This window comes from Ruditapes philippinarum, unplaced genomic scaffold (genome assembly GCF_026571515.1).
Source record: "Ruditapes philippinarum isolate M1 unplaced genomic scaffold, ASM2657151v2 ctg1811_1_1_1_1, whole genome shotgun sequence".
In the NCBI taxonomy this organism is placed as follows: domain Eukaryota; kingdom Metazoa; phylum Mollusca; class Bivalvia; order Venerida; family Veneridae; genus Ruditapes; species Ruditapes philippinarum.
Window position 1 is genome coordinate 23,841 of NW_026855651.1, and position 25,670 is coordinate 49,510.

Sequence of the window (25,670 nt, forward strand, 5' to 3'; positions counted from 1 at the left end):
ATTATCTAAATTAGAATTATTTTTGGATTGCAATTACTATATGATAAGGATTTGCATTGGTTTGTCTTTTGCAAAAATAAGAAAAATTCAAATATAGAGATGATATCTTATTTTACTTTTTTTCCTATGCTTTGCATGGAAACTGCCGGTAAGGGCTGATTTCTTTTGAAAATGGGTAAAATACATAGATCTAAAAGCATAAGCAAAACATAATGTAACGGTAGCATAGAAGTGATATTTGCAGCAATTGTTACCCTGTGACCACAACTTATATTGTGGCCTCAATATATTATATTGTGGCCACGACATATTATTTTGAAGTTACAATTAATTATCATGTGGCGTCCAAATATTATCTTGTGACCACAACTTATCTTGTGGTCTGAAGATATTATCTTGTGGCCACAACTAATTATTTTATGGACACAACCTATTTTAGCCAATTGAAAAAGTCGGTTCATCTTGAACGAAAGTTAATTATCACACTATTGCGTTGCAAAAGTGATAGGTTAATCTTTGCGGCAGCGGTGCATTCGCCACATAAGCAGTGGAAGAAAATAGCCTCAAGATACAAGTCATGGCCAAAAGATAAAATCATTTTGCAAATGTCACCTCTATGTCACTATATAACAGTGTTGTTTTTTGCACAGTCACATATTAAATTGCTTGTCTGACATTTTCACCCAAAGTTCTTACATTTGTACTCGGATTTGTTTTTGGACAAAATACTTGAATAAATACGAGTAGAACTACCTCTGATATGAATAAAATACTGAAAACCTTTAAGTGATAGCAAACATTGTTACTGGAAAAATAATAATGATGTACTATATACGATAATGTGCTATCTCTTTCCTGGATACTAAAAATGTCATGATATTTCATTAAATGTCAAAATATATTAAAACGAAAGGAATCGTTCAAATATTTATTGAAATATAATATCAAGGACTGATATTTTGTAGGGAAATGTTTGATAATTACACTGAGTCCCTTTATGTAATAACAAGCGCTATTGGTGTTAAATTTAGAGCATTATCGAAATAACACAATAAGATAACAACAAGGCAAACCTACAAGTGATCGCGTGAAGTATTGGTTTGGTTGTATATTATTTTAATGCAAGTTGAATATTAAAATGGTTTAGATTTATATTTATTTAACTGTGCATAGTTTATCCTTTTTGTTCTACCCAAATTGTGTATAATGTAATGTGTATGATCACTTCATGTAGTGATAGAAATGCAGAACTAAAATGTTACAGGTTCAAATTAATCTTTTCACGGGCGAAATTTACCACAAGATACATGAGATCCAGTTAAGCTCCAACACATAAACTGTTGCATTAAGGAAGGTTTAATATTTATTCAAATGAAATTAAATGAATATATAAACTTAAAACGTTAGAACTGAACTTTAAAATAATACACACAAAGTGAATCCCCAAATCGATACAAGACAATAAAAAGTTGTATTTTCTGGCTAGCACTTAAAAACACTATTGGGGTTCACTTTTCATTAACAAATTGATTTACGCAACGATATTGTTATTTTTTGTTTTAAATTAATATATGAAATTTTCATTCGGTGCAAAAAAAAGAAATGTTTAAATGTTTTGAAAGTATTTGCTGAATGATTAATTGCTAGACAAAATGCATAAATGCAACGTTTTGCTTTCATTCTTTTCGTAAGTAAACGTGACCTGGCAGATTTCCACAACTGTTTTGCACATTTGAGACGTTCCTGCCTTGCATGCACGACTGAAGTTGTAACAGAGCCTACATAATCTAGGGATTTCAAATAAACAATCATTTGATAAATTGGAAACATTACCAAAGAATCAAATAAATCGGCTGTCTAATGCTTAGCAAACACCGATTATACCTTATCGTACAAGCCATTCAGTGCACAGGAACTTAAACAAACGCTTAGTGGAGGCAGTATCACGTGATTTATAACATTGATCATTTATTTTAAAAAGTCAGATAGTAGTTTAACACGTTTGTAAATCATACATTTCAAGCTTTTATACTCACGCACGATAGATTTCATTCAATATCATAAGGTTCATGTAATACAAGTGTTCAGAAAAATCTGCTGATATAGCTTGAATTGTTCATAATGACAAACAGGAAATGACATCACATTTCTTCATCCTTATAAGAAAAGCACAATACATATCTCATATGAGGCGACAAAGATATGTTTATATGAACCGGTATCAAAACACCATATTTAAAAGCATGTTACACATCAATGAAGCTTATATTCTGTAAAGAATAATTTGTTTATCTTTAAACATTGGTAAAACCTGACATTATAATAACTTGAATAACAAACAATAAATATGGGCGTAGTCAATGATGTATTTATCAGGTTTAATACTTTTCAGTAGTATAATTATAAGGTACGTTAAATATGATAAACAAGATCAACAAGGAAAGGCGGTGTTCAATGAGCGCAACCCCATACGATCCAGCAACAAGAACCAGTGGAAAGGAGCCCAGGCGGACCCCAGACAGTAAAATCGCATTACTTGTTCCGTTTCTAAGCGAACATTTATGAAACATTTACTTTGCAAGGAGCACACTAAATTGTAAATTCCATATCACTATCATGTCCTATCGACGCGCTAGACAACTTTTACTATGCTAATAAACGGAAACGGAGGAAGTCGTCTTCAGACGACAATTAGCAATTACTCTTTAACAGGACGTACTAACTATCAACCACAGCTAAATGACATAACTTACAAATTTAATTACGTAAATCTGATTCGTCTGTTAGGAAACATCAATGACGTTAGGATTTATATGTCACTGGGTCAACATGTTTTATAGGAATGGCGTAGAACATGAACTGTAATAAACCGTTTATGTTCAGTACACCTTGTCTTTGAGGACATAAAAATGAATGTTTAACAGATGTAAAATTTAATTATTGAAACCTTTTGCGTCCTTTAGGTAGTTACGCAATAAATATATAAGACTTCAGAGAAGGTAGGTTGTTCGGTTTACAACTTGTATTGCATAACAAATAAATTGTTTATCAATTTTCTAAAAGCATACGAATATGATTTGTTGGGAAAAAAATCATTCAATATTAATACCATTGAAACATATTTGGATTTTGAAGAAATTGAAAAATAAATATATTCATTCATAGACACACAAAGTTTATTTGATAGTATAGAACTAAATAAGAAATAAACACATTAGTGATTTTATATTTCATGTTTATTAAATATTTTGACGGAAAAGTGCTCTTGTAACAATAAATTTCTTACTGTCCTAGTTTACCATATTACTTGATTTAATTTGACATAATCATATCAACAATCATGTAATACCATTAACGCTGAACAGTACAAGATATGTTCGGGTTTTTATAGTTGCTGCCTTTCGTTATTTCAATGCACATGAGTTTTAAAATGTCATTTATAACTCTGTTAATTCTTATGTTGAATAAGTGTTTCACTGAATAATTAATGAAATCTTCAAAGTAGTGTTAAATGTAAAATGTTTGATTGGAGGAAGCCAGCACGGTCAACATATTTCAAATATCCGAAATATTTTAATAAAATCTTCTTTTCTGAAACTCATTTAGATATAACTAATAAGATTAGACATGTATATGGTTCAAAAAGATTACTTTTCCAATTCGGAATTACCATGTAAATCGACCAATAACTGATAATGAAGAATGTTTTATATGATATCATATAACAACGGCTTTAAAATTCTAAATGATTGCCTCACTTTTTATCAATCAACATCAACGATACATTCCGGTGAATATTTTTAGAATTTTCCGAGAATCTAATGTGTCAGTGTCTTTTTTACTTTGACATGTACATCAACTTTGATGGGCAACACCACTTTAAATGTTATTATCAATGTTCGTTTTGTTTTATCCAAGGAAACTCTTTGAGAAAAAAAAATCAAAATTCAACAATTTAAAAAAAAATGAATCATTCCACTCCATGACATCTAATTTTGCAATCATGAATATTTTGCATCACAAAATGAAAATTGAATTAAACGCGACATTTAAGTTTTTTCATCAATAAAAACAGAATTAATATCACAGCGGCATTGATCGTGATACTACAAATATTTTCGATAATTTTTGCTTTTAATTCCTCTATAATCATTGATTCACAAGAATGCCTTCTTAACAATTGAACATTAACAATATCACAACCTAAGGTTATCTATATATCTATTTTTATATTTTATATTTATAATAAATTATGTATTTCAAAAAATGCTTTGTGATCTATATTTACTAATAAAGTAAAGATTTCTTGATTTATTAAGTTTGAAAACCATGCAAATGTCATCAGTGGCATCACGAATATACAAAACTTTAAGAAATGAACTTCCTTGACAGCAATTGTGTGGAGAATAAATCCTCTCTCAACATGATGTTGCAGATTAATTAAGTCATGAATCAATTATGTATTGCAAAAGGAGGAAGTCGTAGGCATCATCATTGTAAATGTTTGTGTTGACATTTTCCGTGTTTTTTAATAACGATCATTTAGTAAAAATGTGTGGAGGTTTTATATATTATTCTGTAATTTTGAGAAGCTTAGAAAAATCGTACCAGATTACTTAATATATATGTTAGATAATTATAATATTACAACGAATAAAAGTAAGTTTTTGAAATTTCAAAAAAAAATTAAATAAAACAAGTCTGAAGTGCAGTTTTCAATCATTGCGGTATGTAAAAGTTAAGTATTGTGAGTACTATGTCAAAAAACATCTTGCACATGTAGTAGAACCATCAACTGACGGCCCACATATGATTGTTATGATTCTATCTTTAGTTATCTTATCATATCATATTTTATTATTTCAGCTTCTAAATTCTAATCATGAAGGATAAACAAAAATGTAGTCAGAAGTAATATTGTGTTATAAAACGCTTTAAAAGCGTACATTGTTCAAATAATGCCTTTGTTAATCTACTGTATTGGAATATCCTTAACCATAGTAGATCATGGACACGAAAATACAAGTTTTTGATAATGAAATTTGCCTTATGGTTGAAGCATTAGACATTTTACATTTGTAAAATAAGTCTACAATAATTGAAGGCTGTCCGATCTTTATAAATAAAGATAAATGTAACAATGTATTCGCCAGTGCTGATGTGTGAAGATATATAATTATTTGAACCAAATCCTTCCGAAAGAAATAAAAAACAATTATCGGTCAATTATTTATACTTTGTTGAATTTTAAACTGTTTAAAGTACTGAAAACACCCATGTTAAAAAAAGAAGAAAAGCCATAATTTATCTCTCAATTGATATTTAAAATCCTGTTATCTCAACAAAAGCAAAAGCAATGTCTGCGCTGAATTCACAACTGCCATTAAAACAGTTTTATGGTCTATCATTACTATCTATCTCTACATATGCAGACGTGAATCATTATCCAGTAAAAAGAAGTTAGATTTATGTAAAATAACAAAAAATATTGTTTTGCTAGTTGAATAATAATCAGCTGAAAAAATGCTATGCATGCGCATGTCAACAAATGGCACATTTTCGTGACAGAATTTCCGACGTCTTTATTTGGAAAGGCGTCTTGATTTTGCATTTTGTGGTATTGCATTTAAAATGTATATTGAAATAAAGCGATTTTACAAGTTTTATCCAAAATAATGAATATCGTACAACCGTAATGTTGCCGGAAAATTTTTACAATGGCAACACTGTTATAATGCGATAACAGCATTTTGAGATTCTAGTGTTTGACGCCAAAATACTCTTTACAATAACTAACACACTGAGTTTCTTTATATAGCAATCTACTTTTATACTAGAGAATTACTAGAATGATTATATAAATGACCTTAAAGTTTGTCTTTATTCCAATCATTAATAAGTAACTTGCTTTCTAAGAAAACAAAGAAATCATCCATGAAAAAAAAATATAAAAATGATGTTGAAAAACTCTTGGGGAACCCCCAAGTTGTGGCATGTTCGAATCCCAAATTACTCATAAAATTATTAAATGGAAGAGTTTCCATCATTACTCATGCAGAAAAATTTTCACCGTAAGATCAAAATTCAGAACAGGCTTTAGGGTGCTCAGTTAGGTTATTCATTCTCGTCATGCTGTCCGCTGCCTACCTCTTAATCAATCAATACCAAAAATGGTATAACATGTACAAATATTTCAGTAATAATAGTGAATACATTATGTAAGGGTTCTATTCGGATGTAATTGTTTGGTGGGAAACCTGGATTTACGTTCTGAATGCAAATGTTGTATTGCTTTGAAAAGTGTACATTATATCTTTAATAAATGTTGTACAGCTAAATCCTACCTTCTATTGAAGCCTGTTGTTAATGTTATCACATATTAATGATAAATGCTTATTATGAATATTTCCAAAATAATTAAATATTTATTTTACATATTAACATAAAATGTTGATTAAATATATATATATATATATGTTATTTTGAAATAATTGAAATGACAACCTCCATTTAGTTAAGCTAAGTTACCTTACTTTTGCTAATATCTGCAATATTCCTAAACAGTCGAACGAGTAATAATATATCTTTAGAGCTAGGATATCAGTAAAAAAAATAAAAACATATGTCGATGTTAATAAAAATAACAAAAGCTTTATTAGGTTACAAACGTGTTTTAGAAAAACAGTAGTCGTAAATGTGGTTAAAGAACGTCTAGATGGAAGTTATCCAACTGTCAAAATTGCCATTTTTTGGTCATCAACATGACTAAGGGTAAGATAATTTAGATCGTCTATTGACCTCTGAATAAGGCTTATATTTGTCTTTGTCATTCTTCAAAATGTATGACTAAAATGATAACCGTTTAGATGAAATGCATTTATTGAATCGCATTGACATTTGTACTGAATAAGTCTAGCTTGACTTATAGAATAAATACTCGGGTCATGTTAAAGTGAACTTTTTTAAAAACATCGCCCTTGTCAGTGACACTATGTATCGAATTGTGTCTTTGAATTGAAACAAAACATCTACTCTAAAATTACTCAAATATGTTTATTATTTACGTATCAATAACTAATTATTTTTTTGTATTACAAATACTAAATGACTTTGAGAATTTGCATTGGTTTGTCTTTTGCAAAAATAAGAAAAATTGTAATATAGAGATGCTATCTTATTTTACTGTTTTCCTAATATTTGCATGAAAACTGCCGGTAAGGGCTGATTTTTTTTGAAAATGGGTAAAATACTCAAATCTTAAACTATTAGCAAAACATAATGTAACGGTAGCATAGAAGTGATATTTGCAGTATCTTTTCTCTTGTGACCACAACTTATTATCTCGTGGCCTTAAGGTATTATCTTGTGGCCACGACATTTTATCTTGAAGTAACAATAAATTATCTTGAGGCGTCAAAATATTATCTTGTGACCACAACTTATCTTGTGGTCTGAAGATAAAATCATGTAGCCACAAATAATAATCTTATGGCAACAACCTTTTTCAGCCATTTGAAATAGTCTTTTTATCTTGAACAAAAGTTAATTATCACACTATCGCATTTGCAGAAGCGATGAGTTAATCTTTGCGGCAGTGGTACATTCGCCACTTAAGCAGGGGAAGAATATGGCCTCAAGATACAAGCCAAGGCCACAGGATAAAATCATTTCATCTCTATGCCACCGTATAATATTGTTTTCTTTGCACTCAGATCATATTAAATTTCTTGTCATCCCCCCCCCCCCCGAAAGTTCTTGCATGAGTACTATGTTTTGTTTTTGGACAAAATACTTGAATTAATAAGAGTAGAACTACCTCTGATATGAATAAAATACTAAAAACTTTTAAGTAATAGCAAACATTGTTACTGGGAATATAGTAATGATGTACTGTATACGATATTATCTCCTTTCTGCATACTAAAAATGTCATGATATTTCATTAAATGTCAAAAACTATTGACACAAAAGGAATCGTTCAAATATTTATTGAAATATATCAAGGACAAATATTTTGTAGGGAAATGTTTGATAAATGCATTGAATCCGTTTGTGTAATAACAAGCTAGTAGTTTTAAGTTTAGAGCATCTTTGAAATAACCAATAAGATAACAACACGGCAAACCTACAAGTGATCGAATGAAGTATTGGTTTGATTGTATATTCTAATGCAAGTGGCATATTTAAAAATGATTTTTATAAATATTGATTTAACTGTGCAAAATTCATCATTTTGTTGTTCTACCCGAATCGTATACACTGTTTTTTTTGTATGATCGCTTCATGTAGTGATTGAAATCCAGAATTAAAATGTTGCAGGTTCAAATTAATTCAGTCTTTTCATCGGCAGAATTATTAACCACAAGTAATATTAGATTCAGTTAAGCTCCATGTGTTTTAGAAGGTTTAATCTTTATTCGAATGAAAATAAATAAATATGTAAACTTCAAAGATTAATTGAATTCCTTAGAACGGAACTTTAAAAAATACACACAAAGTCAATCCACAAATACAATCGATGTAAGACAATAACAGTTTGCATTTTTGGCTGGCACTTAAATAGCTATTGGGGTTCACTTTTGATTAACAAACTGATTTACGCAACGATATTGTTATTATTTGCTTTAAAACAATATATGAAATTATCCCTCGGTGCAATAAAGAAAATGTTTAAATGTTTTGAAACACATGACTGAAGTTGTTACAGAGCCTACATTATCTAGGGATTTCAAATAAACAATCATTTGATAAATGGAAAACATTACCAAAGAATCAAAGTAATCGGCTGTCTAACCGAGTACATCTTACAAGCCATTTAGTGCACAGTAAATTAAACAAACGCTTAGAAGAGGCAATATCAGGACACTTATAACATTGATAATTTGTTAAAAAAAATCAGATAGTAGTTTAACACGTTTGTAAATCAAACATTATAAGCTTTTATACTCACGCACGATAGATTTCATTCAATATCATAAATCTCATGCATGTACAAGCGTTCAGAAAAATCTGCTGATATAGCTTGAATTGTTCATAATGACAAACAGGAAATGACATCTCATTCACTCATCTTTATAAGAAAAGCACATTAAACATGTCAAACGAGGCGACAAATGAGGCGACACAGATAGTTTTATATGAACCGGTATCAAAACACCATATTTAAAAAGCATGTTACACACCAATGAAACTTATATTTTGTAAATAATATTTTGTTTATCTTAAAACATTAGTAAAACATTATGACATTATAATAACTTGAATAACAAGCAATCAATATGGGTTTAATCAATGACGTATTATCAGGTTTCAATACTGTTCAGTAGTTTAATTATAAAGTAAGTTATAATCACACAACTTGTTTCATTTCTAAGCGAACTTTGATGAAACATTAACATTGCTAGGAGCACACGTGATGGTGAATTACCATATAACTATCATGTCCTATGGATGCGCTAGTCAACTTTTACTATGCTAATGAACGGATGCCTGGAGGTCGTCTTTAGACAAAAACTAGCAATTACTCTTTAGCACAACGAACTAATTATCAACCGCAGCTAAATGACATAACTTACAAATTTAATTACGTAAATGTGACTCGTCTGTTAGGAAACATCAATGACGTAAGGTTTTATATGTCACTGGCTCAACATGTTTTATAGGAATGACGTAAAATATGAACCGTAATGAACTTTTTATGTTAAGTACACATTGTCAGTGAATGTTTAATAGATCCAAAATTAAAGTATTAAAACACTACAGTAACGCAATAAATTTTATAATAAACCATCAATTGACGACCTAAATTATTGTATAATTACATTGTTATCTTTTTCTCGATCTTGCTTTGTCATTGAAGCGTTTATGTTATAATCATTTAAGATAAAACACACCTTTAAACATAAAAAACACAGCCAGACGTAAAATTGTTTTATATAAAAATCTTCAAAAGCGTCAACAACTGTAGCAAAAAAAAACCCTGACAATATATTGTAAGTAATGATATAAAACAGCTTCTCATTAACCGTAAACGTCCTTGCATATTTTTTTCAGTTATCCAGCATAATCCTAGACATGTTTTTATTTAAAAAAAGTTGGAAACTGCCTGGACAATTTCAACAATCAACACTTCCAGAAACTTAACAATACTGTTAAATAATACTTATTAAGATAATCAGTAAAATACGGATGACCTCGAGCTTCTTTTACATGTAGCAATTAAAGACGATCGTTTTGACAAAGCAATAGTTAAATTGCATCACTACTTCAGCCAACATAGAAATACAACTAAATGTAAATGCAATAAAACATGTGAGCAGTATTAAAATCCCTTGAGGTTAGAATATAATTCTAAAAATATTTGACATGGACGACAAATGCAAACATTCTTTTAATTAAGAGACCGGTAAATAATCTGTATGTAAAGTGTGATCTGTCAGAAGCATTAATCACAATAAAATTACACGAAAACTGCAGGAGTCTGTATATGAGGGATAATGATAAAATGCAACATTCCTCACGCCCATTAACACCGACTTGAGCGGTACTCAATTTTCAACACAAAAAAGTGTTGGAATCAATGAACAAGAAGGCTTTCGCGTAAGTCGTTTGACACTGTCCGAAGAGGTATATATCGGCTAAAGGGCCTTCGACTTTGTTGTTATGTTTAAGTATTTTTTCCAGTGTTGATGTTTAAGTGTGTGTTTTATTTGATACGAATTCTTTCAAAACAAATAAGGAAAAATACAAACATTATCCTGCATTGTGTGTCCCTTAAGGTACTGAATATTCTCATGCTAAACGTAAACTAAGGGAACCATAATCTGTTCCTCAAGATTTATTTAGTTCAAGTCCGGTATTCACATTTAATACGTAAGCAAAGGCAAATGCAATCCTTCCGCTGAATTAACAATTGTCGATAAAACAATTTTATTGTCTGCCATTCTCTCGATATGCAGACGTAAATAATCATCCAATAAAATGTATTTAGATTTATGTAAAATGTCGACAATATTGCGTGTGTCGGTGGAATACTAATGCAACTGAACTCCGTGTGTGTCATTGTGCATGACAACAGACTTTATATATTGCATAACACAATTTCACGTCCATTTTAAAAGGTTTCAGGATTTTTTTTAAATGTAGTAATGTATTTTAAATGGACATGTAAATAACACACTTCAGTCTGCAACCTTAACCAAAAACAAACATTATGCATTCTGTATATGTGCGGTGAATTTTACTTCGTTCTATGGTATTGAAATCTCCTAAACCAAAGTAGATCGTGGACAGTAAAAGACAAATGTTCTATAATGACATTTGCCTTACGGATAAAGCTTTAGTCATTTAATATTTGTAAAATTAGTCTATATTAGTTGTGGGTGTACGATCTTTATAAATAAAGATAAATATAACAATGTAGTTGTCTGTGAAGATGTTCGAATATATATAATTATTTGAACTAAATCCTTCCGACACAAATAAGAAACAATAAGCTGTCAATTATCTATATTTTGTTGAACTTTGAAATGCTTAAAGTACTGAACACACTCATGTTAACAGAAAAAAAGAAGAAACGGCGTAATATATCCCTCAATGGATATTTAAAATCCTGCTATCTCAACAAAAGCAATACCAATTCCTACTGCCAATTAATCGGTTTTATGGTCTACCATTACTATCTATTTCTACATATGTTGATGTGACTCATCATCCAGTAAATTGAATTAAAATTTATGTACAATAACAAAATATATAGTTTGGCTAGTTGAATAATAATCAGCTGAAAAATGAGATGCATGCGCATGTCAACAAATGACTTATATTGTGTGACAGAATTTTCGACGTCTTTATTTGGAAAGGTTTCTTGATTTTGCATTTTGTGGCATTGCATTTAAAATGTATATTGAAATAAAGCGATTTTACAGGTTTTATCCAAAATAATAAATATCGTACAACCGTAATGTTGCCGGAATTTTTTAACTTCAATATAAATGGCAATACCGGTAACAATGCGATTACAGCATTTTTAGAGTGTTTGGCGCCAAAATACGCAATAACTAACATACTGAGTTTCTTTATATTGGAATTGCTTTTTACTAGAGAATAACTAGAATGATAAATTAAATGGCCTTAAATTTGTGTTTATTCCAATCATTAATAAGTAACTTGCTTGAACAAAAACAAAATCAGTCATGAAAAATAAATAAAAGAGAGGATCATGAAACTATTAGATATATGAAATGTCCTGCATATCTGTGAAAAGAAGTTCAAGCATTACATAAAAGCCATGTCTGATTTAACTAAAGCACATACCTTAAAAAAATGTCAAATTTCCTACAAAATAATAAAAATGAATAAAACAGCACAATCAATTTTACAATATAATTATTGCAAAAAAATACGTTTCTTTTTTAAAAGAATACGCATTGGAAAAGAAGATTTTTGACGGTACTGGTCACATTTTTTTAAATATAAATATCAGCCGTAAAAGTTTAAATCGTTAGTCGTTTGACACTAGTTAAATGTTAAGTAAGATTTAAAGACGTCTTACATTTTTGTATGACTTTGTACTGGACAAAAATAACCATAATATATCCATCACGCAATATTATATTCCTATATTCACATTGATAACGATATCAATTGCAATAGCAATGTCAGAGCTGAATACATTATTGCTGAGAGAAGAATTTTATTGTCTATCATTCTCTAAAAAAGCAGTTGTGAACGATAATCCAATAGAATATATTAAGACATATGTTCAATAACAAAACATGTTTCTGCGTGAAAATTGCATGGAAAATTATGACGCCCGTTTAAAAGGTAACATTTTTATGGTTATATATTTAAAACTGATAAGCTAATAAAACGCTTTCAGTCTGTTATGTAAAATAGAAAATATGATACAACCTTAATATTGGCGATTAATTTCAATTGCAATCTGAATATCATAACCGGAAATATTCTGTTTACATAACATACCTAGCATTTTGACTAAAAGAGTAATCATGACATATGAGTAACTGTCATCTTTCCAAATACTAAATTTCAATGAATTTCACTTTTGTATAACCATTTTGTAAACTACAGACAAAACATTCATATATAAATATGGGATTGTATAGGCCTAATATCGACCACCATTTATAAATTGTATACAAACAAAAACAAATCACTCATCTTGTTTAACAATATATTTTTCTTAAAGATTTATATCTAAACAATCAAATGACAATGAACTTTTTATGTGTTGTTGAATTTTCATTTGTACGTTTCTGTGTGTCACGATAAAAAGCTGAAAGCACTGAACCTATTTATTAAGATAATAACTGTGATAAAAAGATGTTCACAAACTATGACTTAAATGCAATCTCTTACATATCATATTGTTAGAAGAAAATTGTCTGATTTATATGTTTATAAAGGAAATAAAAATTGCGTACAAAAACATGCTAGCCTAATGCAAATAACGTTATTGAAAATAAACGTTTTTTAATCTCCTTAATGATAGAAAATATTTGACGACAAAGGTGAAATATTTAAATTGTCCTCCAGATTTAAGCGTTAGTCGTCTGACATTTATAAACGAGTTCCATACGAATTGAAGGCTATCGACTTTGTTTGTATTTTAATCAGTGATGTTAAAATATTTGCATGTTTTAACCAAATCTTTTCAAAACAAATTAAGAATATAATCCGTCAAATATATACAATATGCTTAAAGACAATCAAATTAAAATATAAATTGCCTATGACCTATCCCACACGCAATATTGAAATTCCTGGGCGTAATCAAAAGTAAAATCCATGCAAGTGAGGCATTCCCAATTGCCGATTAAACAACTTTATTGTCTATCATTCTCTTGTACTGGAGACATGAATCACCAAACCAAGCAATGTGTTTAGATTTGAGTAATATAAAGATAATATTGCGTTTTTGAGTTGAATGCCTGATCAACTAAAAACCTGCCGTGCGTGCGTATGAAAAACATTTAAAGTAATAGAATGGGACATCTGTCTTTAAAAGGATTCTTGTTTTTGCCTTTTGTGATAATGTATTTTTGCATTTTATGAGATATATTGAATCAAATTATTTCCTGCTTATAACAAGAAAGTTGAGCAATCTAAGCACTTTGGAAAGTCAGGTCAAATGTATTAAAATTAAATGATTTATTTTCATTCGATTATTTGTCTAGTTGTCTTTTAATTAAATTGTTTCTTTTTAGTAATGAAATTGACGGTTAAGGTTTCTCTCTAAAAGCTGTAATTGCCTTTGTCTCTGTATATCAGAATTCAGTTTTTTTAAAAGCAAAATAATTTAACAATACTTTTTGACAGAAGAGTCCAAATGACGAAAACATGAAAAATTAGTACTCACTAAATATAATTCATTTCCAGATAAAGTGAGAATATTTAGATGGCTGATTAAGGCTAAAATAACCATATAAAATAAAACAAGTCGTAATCATGACGTGTGAATGATGAATATAGACTTGTTGAATAAAAAAACAAACATTTCAAAAAGATGTTACCACTGATGACTTTATCTTACACGACACTTTATTGAGCCTCATGTTCAAAATATATTCAAACACATAACCGATAAGAAAGACATACGATAATTAATGCACATGAATTATTATAGAAATATGCCACAACTTAAAAAATTGATGACTTTGATATATGCATTTATCAGTTATCATTTATCTTTGGCGAACGAAAGCAACTTTTACAATTGAATAAAAATAGGTAATCTAGAAAGATCGAACGATATATCAAAAGTTCGTAGTTTACATTTATTTGAAAACACCAATACATATACACGTAAATATAACCATAAACAGCAAAGCTTTAATTTGAAACGAGCAAGTCATCTTTCTCCTTAAAATAAATCTCTTTAAAGTTAAAGTCAACTTAAAAACACTCATAAACTTACATTTCAGGAGTTGAATTATAAATAAACTTGTACATGCAAATGGTTTATCATTATTATCACAGAATTTGATTTACAACAATGTAAATTGGTCAATTGTTATCATTCTTATTTTTCAAATGAGCTTCAAAATGACACTTCGTGTGAAGAATATCCCTCTTTTAACTTTTCCATTAAGAACACAAACAAATGACTCCATGCATTTGCCACTTCCGTCGTGAACCGATCACCCATACAGCGTTCCCATTGACACATTAACGCTTCATAAAATATTTCAAAATATTCCGGTTTAAATGCCTGAAAATTCTGGTGCTGCTTTCCAAGGTTAAACAGAAATTTACACAATTTGTTGTCTTCTTGTTCGATATCCTCTAAATTTTCCACTGCAAAACCAATGGCATTAATAAAACGTTTACCATGCGCCTTGATGGTGTCATTTCTTGCAAGTTGTGAATGTCGAACGTTTTCAACATGGAACAGGAACTTGATTTCCGGACATATTTCAAATATTCTCAGAAAAATCTGAAGTCCGTTACCGTGTAAGTCTTTCGCCAACGAAGGCCAAGTTTGCTGAACCGTTTTTATTTCTAATGGAGGTAAAACTCTCGGACATTTCAATGTAAATATTATCCGTGATTTTATGGGATCTTTGTTTGGACTGATGTGTTTCGATGGATATTTCTTATATTGTAAAGAGTTTGCACAACCCATTATTTCTGGGTTTTTATAGCATTGATGTGATCCACAAAGGTTGCAAATATATCATTCCACAGAAATTTAAAATGAATTTCAAAATATAATGATGCAGATATGGTAAAATTTGAAGTATGTTACATTTCACCGCTATATCCAGGTTTCTATCGAATATATTGATTGATTTTTTTTAATCCAGCTCTTAATTTAAACGCCCGTGACACCTTGTTTTTATTCTTTTTAATCCCTGATTTTTTGCCATTATTCCTTATTTATTAAGTTTAATAAATCCTTAGAGCTAAACGTTATATATGATTAGTCCCTATTTTTCATGCGTCCTCTGGATTTAACAAATAGCTCTATTATCTGTTTTCAACCATCAGCTGACTTTTCCAATATTGGAATTTCTGCATCATGAGGCTCTTTTATAATGGCGAACAATCTCTGGGTATAATATCTGACAGACGTCAGTGAATGCCTTACAAATATCGCAGACATAAAATCATATGTTGTGGTTAATTTGAGCCAAAAACATTGGATTATCGTACAAAAGTATTTAGATGCTTTTTTATTCAAGATCATAACATGATACGTAATCTTATTTATAAGGAGGAATCTGTTGAAGGCAACTGTTGATATAACAAAACATATATATTGTTTTGTAATCTTTTATCTCACTTTTGCCAGAACTTTGATATAATTATGCATTTACTTAAATAAATTTAAAAGCATAGTAAATATTAAATGATAACAAAAAAATCGTGAAAAAATAGTACGCATTTCAACGAAATGAATGGTAAAATGGTATAAACACATGTAATGCAATGAATTTGTAACAGCTTTACAGTTCATTTTGTCTCCTTATTTTGTTTCAAGCACTTGTTGTTTCACATACAATATTAATTATCCTTTTGCAGAATGTAATTTGTGAAAATTGTTTATAAATGCTATGTTAATTAAGATAGTCATGATTATTAACTGAGCTAATTAAATGACATTTTTGTTATTTTATATGATATTCTTTGCTATATAAAACATTGATCGTATATTTCATAAACAATAATAATGTTTTTAATAATACGGTTGTCTGTTTCAAACAATGTCTAATTATGTACTTAAAGAAATTAGCTTAACCTTTTATCTTAAAATATATAATAATGAAATGGCTAAACCAATTGCAGGATTTCATCTGGAAAATATCAAAATGTCAATTATGCAAAAAACACCGCCCATAAACTATCTCCTTCAAAATGAATACTCTTAAATCGCAATTTAAAATCAACAAGAATAATTTTATACAATCTTAATGTTGGCGCTTAATCTTAATTCCATTCCTGTGGAATTTACAAATACAATACATGCAAATCATGTCTTTAGAGCGAAGTGGTTGAAATTTCGAATTCTCTGTGTAAAATGACTAACAGCCGTTCGACATTTTACGCTTTCTGTCTATTTTTGTCCTGTTCATCTTGTCCATTGCCTACCAGGAATTTTGACACTTGGTTCACCCAATGACATAAATATTCATTTTTATATCATATTTTTTTATAAAATAAGAGATTTTTTATGAAATGTTCATATCCATTAATAACATTAACATTAACATAGTCTTTGTCAGTCAATTTCAAACTAAATTCCAAATATCACCAAGGGTTTAATTTGGAATCAAGGCCTCGTTTATTAGGTTAATTTTACCCTACAGTCTGCTAGTTCTTTCCTGAAAGTAAAAAGCCTTTATCACAAGTTTGTTGCCAGATCATCCTATACACACATGAAATCTTATCCGACTCTTTAAGAGTCTAACTGCATATAATTTTAAATGTTCATCTTGTTATGTTATAAACAGTTCACAAAATTAAAACCATTTCAGCAGGTGCGTATACTGTATCATTTACAGTATTCCTTGAAATAAGGCCTTTCATAATTTAATAGTAATTCGTTACGTACCAAAGTGTGTTTAATTGTCATTCCTATACACTTGCACTGAACTGAATAACCTGTAGAGCAAATCAGATATATTAAACGGCTTTCACAACAACGTTTAGTACAAAAGTACTCGAAAGTTAACATGTGTTGATGGGAGAATATAAATAACTTTAAATGACAATACGTATGGTTGACATCATTTAAAAAGTATTCATATACTATTATTACTTTATGATTTAAAATCACAGTACTTTGGTTTTTAGCTCACCTTGCACAAAGTGCAGGTGAGCTTTTAGGATGGCCAACCAAATGGCGTCCGTCGTCTGTCGTCCGTCCACATTTTAAATATTCTAAGGACATCTTCTATGATACCGCAAGGCCAATGTTAATGAAACTTGGCAGGAATACTCTTTGTATGAAGCTCTATCAAGATTGTTCAAAGAATTCCATTCCATGCAGAACTCTGGTTGCCATGGCAACCGAAAGAAAAAACTTTAAATATCTTCTTTTAAAAAACCATAAGAGCTAGAGCTTATATATTTGGCATGAAACATCTTCTAATGAGTGTCTACCAAGTTTGTTCAAATAAAAGCCTTAGGGTCAAAATTGGTCCCGTCCCAGGGGGTCATTGATTTTCCCTATATGCATATAGTAAAAACTTAAAAAATCTTCTTTTAAAGAACCCAAAGAGCTAGAGCTAAGATATTTGGCATGAAACATCTTCTAGTGAGTGTCTACCAAGTTTGTTCAAATAAAAGCCCTGGGGTCAAAATTGGCCCCGGCCTGGGGGGTCATTGATTTTCCCTATATGCATATAGTAAAAACTTAAAAAATCTTCTTTTAAAGAACTGTCAAAGCTAGAGCTTAGATATTTAGCATGAAACATCTTCTAGTGAATGTCTACCAAGTTTGTTCAAATAAAAGCCCTGGGGTCAAAATTGGTCCCGCCCCAGGGGGTCATTGATTTTCCCTATATGCATATAGTAAAAACTTAAAAAATCTTCTTTTAAAGAACCCAAAGAGCTAGAGCTAAGATATTTAGCATGAAACATCTTCTAATGAGTGTCTACCAAGTTTGTTCAAATAAAAGCCCTGAGGTCAAAATTGGCCCTGCCCCAGGGGGTCATAGATTTTCCCTATATGCATATAGTAAAAACTTAAAAAATCTTCTTTTAAAGAACCCAAAGAGCTAGAGCTAAGATATTTGACATGAAATATCTTCTAGTGAGTGTCTACCAAGTTTGTTCAAATAAAAGCCCTGGGGTCAAAATTGGCCCCGCCCCGGGGGGTCATTGATTTTCCCTATATGCATATAGTAAAAACTTAAAAAATCTTCTTTTAAAGAACCGTAAGAGCTAGAGCTTAGATATTTGGCATGAAACATCTTCTAGTGAGTGTCTACCAAGTTTGTTCAAATAAAAGCCCTGGAGTCAAAATTGGCCCCGTCCCAGGGGGTCATAGATTTTCCCTATATGCATATAGTAAAAACTTAAAAAATCTTCTTTTAAAGAACCCAAAGAGCCAGAGCTAAGATATTTGACATGAAACATCTTATAATGAGTGTCTACCAAGTTTGTTCAAATAAAAGCCCTTGGGTCAAAATTGGCCCCGCCCCAGGGGGTCATCGATTTTCCCTATATGCATATAGTAAAAACTTAAAAAATCTTCTTTTAAAGATCTCAAAGAGCTAGAGCTAAGATATTTAGCATGAAACATGTTCTAATGGGTGTCTACCAAGTTTGTTCAAATAAAAGCCCTGGGGTCAAAACTGGCCCTGCCCCGGGGGTCATTGATTTTCCTTATATGTGTATAGCAAAAACTTAAAAATCTTCTTTGAAAAAACCCAAATAGCTTGAGTTTAGATATTATACATGAAACATCTTTAAGTAAATATCTACAAAGTTTGTTCAAATAAAAGCCCAGGGGTCAAAACTGGCCCTGCCCCAGGGGTGTCATTGTTTTTAACTATATGTGTATAGTAAAAACTTAAAAATCTTCTTTTAAAAAACCCAATGAGCTAGAACTTAGATGTTTAGCATGAAACATCTTCTTATGGGTGTCTACCAAGTCTGTTCAAATAAAAGCCCTTTGCCCGGGGGGGGGGGGGCTATATACAGGTGAGCGACCTCAGGGCCATCATGGCCCTCTTGTTGTATGTGTGTTACTGAACACATTAGCAAAAGAAAAGAAATGGACGAGTTTGAACGTGCACTGTAATACACCACAAACAATACTTTAACAAAACAATTGAGATGATGTTAACATTTAACTGTATAAAATCATATGCAAAAATTAATTCATCTTTTAGCAAACTCACCTCTTAGCAAACAAACTCACAACTGCATACTTAACGGATGGATTTACACTTGGCTGTTATTTTCTACAACAAATGTTCTTAATATCATAATGGAATCGAAGGTTATGTTAAAAACAATAGTGAAAACAGAATCCCTTAAGAAAGTCTAACACGTCAAAATTGAAAATGTTACAGGTTCCGTTGGATTGAGCCTGTTCATGGACGGCAATGCAAAGTGCAAGTTACCGTCCACGCCCCCTAGCACCTGCTTAGCAAAATTCAATATTCAACACGAAAATGGTGAAATTTTCAATTTAGAAACATCTGTAAATGTGTTCATAAGGCTGTTATCATGGAACCTTTAATGTGACACAGTAGTGCCATTCCATGAAAATCGGCACAATTAAAAGGATGCTTGTGACCTAAACAAGAAAACAATGGGCGGAACTAAATAAAATGGACTTTTGAAAGTGCATTTAAAATAATTAGCTTAAAACATAGAAACAACAGCTGGAAAATTGCGCTTTATATCCGGCACAAATTCTGAAATGATTAACCAATAAACTATTTTATAGCAGAGTTTTATTTTTTTTTATTGGGGTTAAAAACCTTACAGTAGTTGTTTGTGTTTTAGGAAACTCCCATAATTAGCTTCCGTGGTGCCTCTAGTTTTTGTATAATAAATGTTGAATACGGTCATTATTTAAATGAGATAGATGAGAAATGGATTATAAAGTTGTATAATGAAGTTCACTCGGTACAATCAACGAGCTCGTGATTAAATGACAAATGAAAATAGTAATTGCCATCATTATTATATACATGTATATATGTAACTCAATGTAATGATCGTGTTTTCAGTTAAGGCTCTAGCGAACAATTGAGTTGAATCCCTGATCTAATGTAAGCTGGCTCATTTACATCTTTCTGTTAGAATAGAGAATAGATAAATAACGCCAAAACAGGAAAATTGAAAATGTTGCATGTTTGGTTTGACTGTGACTGTTCATGGACAGTGCTATAACATGCAAGATTATATTTTCAAATTTAAGCCAGTAATAATGGCAAAGCAGTATCAAAATTGTTGAAAAAATAAACAAACTTATTTGGTTATTAAAGATAAGGAGTGATATCTAAATCATTGTTGCGTAAAACAACACAGAGGCAATACATGGTATAATAATAACTGGTGTACCATTTTTGTTGCTCTTGATGGGCTTTCCAAGAGAACATCAGAGAAACTTTCTTAGGTACCCTTTGTAATATATGATTGCTTTTATTTTTCAGTAAAAAATTATAAACCAAGTAATAAAGTAATAAGCAGAGTTAGGAGAGAGTTATTGTAATTATAAGAGAGTTTTTAATTTTTTTAAATACCAAGGCAACATATCATGTTAAAACTTTATGTTCAGTATGTTTAAGTACTTTTATTTTTCTTCAGGAAATGCGTCTGTAGTTTGGCGCATAGTGCATAAAAACTTCGTATATATTCATATTGATGTCACTGAAGCACTAATGGAACAAAATATGCAATTGTCTAAGTTGATGTAGAAAAAAGACGGTTGACGGACTAAACTTTTTACAAATCTATTTTATTTCAAGTGTCTCAAATGTAAACGATTTAATTGTTTTTTGAAACTGTTTACTTTTACATAAATTCTGAAATAAAGAAATAGACATATAAACGAAATAACATAACAAAAGTGGTGTTTATCTTAATCAAAGCTAAGCATTTCGATTGCTTGATGGAATTTGTAGACATATCTTGAAAACAATATCACGTATCATGCATAAGCACAATCAAACTTAGCCCGAGAGTTAAAATGATAAAAGCATTCACTGTTGAATTGACTGAATAAGGGATTTCCTTGTTGTTAATGTATTTTATCGTCGACACATTTCATCTTCAAACTAAATCTTTTTGATATGAAAACACCTTTAACCCTTAAAAACTAAAGGCTGCCTTACTTAAAACCATTTAAACTAATATATTTATGGGAAATACCACCGGTTGTCGTTAATTGGTTATGAAGTCTTGTACAAATTGTTATTGAGGTAATCAACGAACACACTAAACCTGGAATAATGTCAGCCATGACTTATAATGTAAAAGTGCAAATATTGAGCTTTGTCCCATAAAAAACAAATTGCCTATTTGTACGTTAATAACCTCTAGCGTTATCATCATTTTATTAAATAGCTTCGTGTTTTGTTATTCCTGTACATATTTGATTTTTGATAACAATGTTTACGAAACAATCTTTAAAGAACATCGCACCTTTGTATTTATTACAAAAAGCTTATGCAAGAATGAAGTATTTTGATAACTCTAGAATCAAAGCTTCTCCTAACAACTGATTTTAATGTGTATTAACACAAATCATGTAAGTATATAATATAATATGTTAAAAGTTTTTGCAGCAGTTCATGTATTCTTAATTATTTTATTGATTTTGTTTTGCTGCTACCCGTACCTAATGGTGATGGAACTTATTGTAAAAATATATAGCTACTTAAATTAATGAAGTTAACATTAACTAAATGATTCCTGTTTACTTTGTTAAATGAATCTTTTAGATTCAGAAAACCTGATTGTTAAAAAATGAATACAAAGTGACTCGTCAAGAATAAAAAATGTAATTAATAGTTTGTAACTATACCATATCGTTCCTTTAAATATGAATTAATTTAGTAATGAAATTTCAAGATTGATATTATTTGATAAAGAATTTATTTTTGTTCGATTATGGAAGCTATGAGCTTAAAGACACACTCTTGGATAATTTCCGGGTACCAACCAGTACTAAGCAATGCGTGAAAAGTTAGTTTTTTGCTCAATAAAACTCAGCCAGTCATTCCTAATTTTTAGAAAGCGATGCGTTTTACATGATAATTTCTTAATGATTCCAGCTATACTTAGTCCAGTCATGTCCTGTTTGTTTAAAAGATAAAACACAGAAATGCATTCAGTCCAATAAGTTACATCTTATTTGCCGTCCCCGTGCTTTCTGGAGTAAACCCTGTTCATATTTTACACTTGCTTGTGGTGTCAATGTTCATATAGTGTTGATTTCCTATCCTATTAACGTGACTGATTTTAGATGTGTGCATTTGAATGGACACATCGCTTAGTGGAGCACTTTTTTATCAGATTATAATACAGTTGAACCTGTCTAATACGAACTCGTCCGGACCAGAAGAAAATTTCGGATAAGAAAGGTTCCCGGATTAGTAGGTTATTACATGTTTGAACATGTGAAAGGCAGAAAAGTTAAAGGAAAGAAAAAGGGAATGCATAAGAAAATGCAGTATAAATATTTTAATTTTGAAATCTCTTTATCGTTCATTTTAATACATGTGAATAGAAAAATAATTAAATTAAAATAAATTAGCAAAAATATTATGTCCTCAAGAATAAGTTAACCTACGATTTTAAACAGGAGGCTGAGAAATGATTAAACATTCGTACTAGCATTTGTCAAAATAATTGCTGTTTACTCTTATTCGATTCGGCGATTATGCGAATTCACTCATAGTTTCCATTAATTTCCGTTATCAAATCCCATGTCATTAAATTCATTACAAAAGCTTTAAAGTTTTTTTGTTTAGCCTTATATCAAAATATTTATTGAAGGTGTCGAAAAACTTACAAACATAAGAGTTTATTTCTCACGCATCAACCACTGTGAATAGTTTATTGTCTACGTATTTGTGTGGGCTTAAATTAGTCTGGACATTTTCATTAACAATGCTATAAACTTATATATTACTTTTGCATGTTATTCACTAGAAACAGTAGTGGTCTTTTCGTATTACGTGTTACTGACATTTTTATATTCACTTTAGAAATCTTAAATGGTATGACATTTGATCAAACAGGTTCATCTGGTTCAGTCTGTTCTCTTGACAAATTGATTTTGATCTTAATAGGCTTCACCCTATTTATTTCAAAAGCAGACACTCATTTTGTATTGCTTCTGGTAGTTCCTTTAATCTGTGAAAATGCGAAAATACAGTTTGTTTGTATTACTATAATTTTTTTATCAAATTGTTTTATCTGTTTTATAACAGGGGAATGATTTCACTATAAAAATGTTTTATAGATAAGTTTTAAAATTGATTTCTTTATTTTGATATGTGAAAGGGAACGTTTTCCTCTTGCATGTAACATAGCTCTTATTCGTATCAAAACAATTAATGTATTGTACAAGCGTTTTATTTTTTAGTGAAACTGTTCAACGTCCAAACTCTCCCACCTCCCCCCTCCAAAAAAAAACACAAAAAAACATTTGCCAAAATACAACAGACAAAACAGTTGGATGCTTACTTGGCATGATTGTCTTTTAATTTTCACGAAACAATTCCATTACTTCAGCTAAAAAAATGTTACAATAGTGCACAATAGTGCATTTAAAATGGGAACGAATGTACTTCCTCTTTTTATATGCCCGAAAGAATTTCGTGCATATTATGTTATACCTGGCGTCCGTCCGTCCGTCCGTTAGCAATTTGGTTTCCGGAGCATAACTTAAGTTCCATTTGCCCGACAACATTCAAACTTCATAGGATGATTGCCCATATTGGGTAGAAGACCCCTATTGATTTTGGGGTCACAAGATCAAAGGTCAAGGTCACTATTACCTTAAAACTGAAAACAGTTTCCGGAGCATAACTTAAGTTTCATTTGGCCCACAGTATTCAAACTTCATAGGATGATTGTCCATATTGGGTAGAAGACCCCTATTGATTTTGGGGTCACAAGGTCAAAGGTCAAGGTCACTATTACCTTTAAAACTGAAAACAGTTTCCGGAGCATTACTTAAGTTCCATTTGGCCCACAGTGTTCAAACTTCATAGGATGATTGTCCATATTGGGTAGAAGACCCCTATTGATTTTGGGGTCACAAGGTCAAAGGTCAAGGTCACTATTACTTTAAAACTGAAAACAGTTTCCGGAGCATAACTTAAGTTCCATGTGGCCGACAGTGTTCAAACTTCATAGGATGAATGTCCATATTGGGTAGGAGACCCCTATTGATTTTGGGGTCACAAGGTCAAAGGTCAAGGTCACTATTACTTTAAAACTGAAAACAGTTTCCGGAGCATAACTTAAGTTCCATTTGGCCCACAGTGTTCAAACTTCATAGGATGATTGTCCATATTGGGTAGAAGACCCCTATTGATTTTGGGGTCACAAGGTCAAAGGTCAAGGTCACTATTACTTTAAAACTGAAAACAGTTTCCGGAGCATAACTTAAGGTCTATTTGGCCCACAATATTCAAACTTCATAGGATAATTGTCCATATTGGGTAGAAGACCCCTATTGATTTTGGGGTCACAAGGTCAAAGGTCAAGGTCACTATTACTTTAAAACTGAAAACAGTTTCCGGAGCATAACTTAATTTCCATTTGGCCCACAATATTCAAACTTTATTGGAGGATTGCTATTGGAAGGAGGTAATACTTTATTTAATTTATGTAATGTCTTACAAATGCTTCATCCTTAATATAAAAAAACACTTTCGGGCATATAATGCTCCGCCTAGCGGTGCACTTGTTAAAATACATCGAGTTCATAGTTATATTTTTTTTCTTTTTATTTTTGCTGTTTTAATTTGCTTTGTTTCACCACCACCACCACTACTAGTTCTACTATTCTACCACAACTTTAAGATCTACTGCTACTGTACTTGTTTGTTGTTGTTGTGTAGAATGTTGTTTTTTCTTGTGTCGTTAATGTTGCTGTTGATGTTCTATTCTACAGGAATATGTCTATTTATTTCTTTAATTTGTATTGTTCTGACACAGTATACACAGTT

The 25,670-nt window shown here is 30.8% G+C and overlaps 1 protein-coding gene across 1 annotated transcript; it reads right to left on the bottom strand.

Annotated features, from left to right (window-relative positions):
* Nucleotides 1-15,061: 15,061 nt before the first annotated feature.
* Nucleotides 15,062-15,999, bottom strand: LOC132744039 (neuroglobin-like). Its single transcript, XM_060732649.1, has one exon. It carries the CDS (start codon nt 15,644-15,646, stop codon nt 15,062-15,064), a length of 585 nt encoding a protein of 194 aa, XP_060588632.1. The 5' UTR covers nt 15,647-15,999.
* Nucleotides 16,000-25,670: the final 9,671 nt, after the last annotated feature.

What these genes read in the sequence shown, in the direction of transcription:
- LOC132744039 (XM_060732649.1), bottom strand. Translation starts at nt 15,646, where the DNA reads ATGGGTTGTGCAAACTCTTTACAATATAAGAAATATCCATCGAAACAC.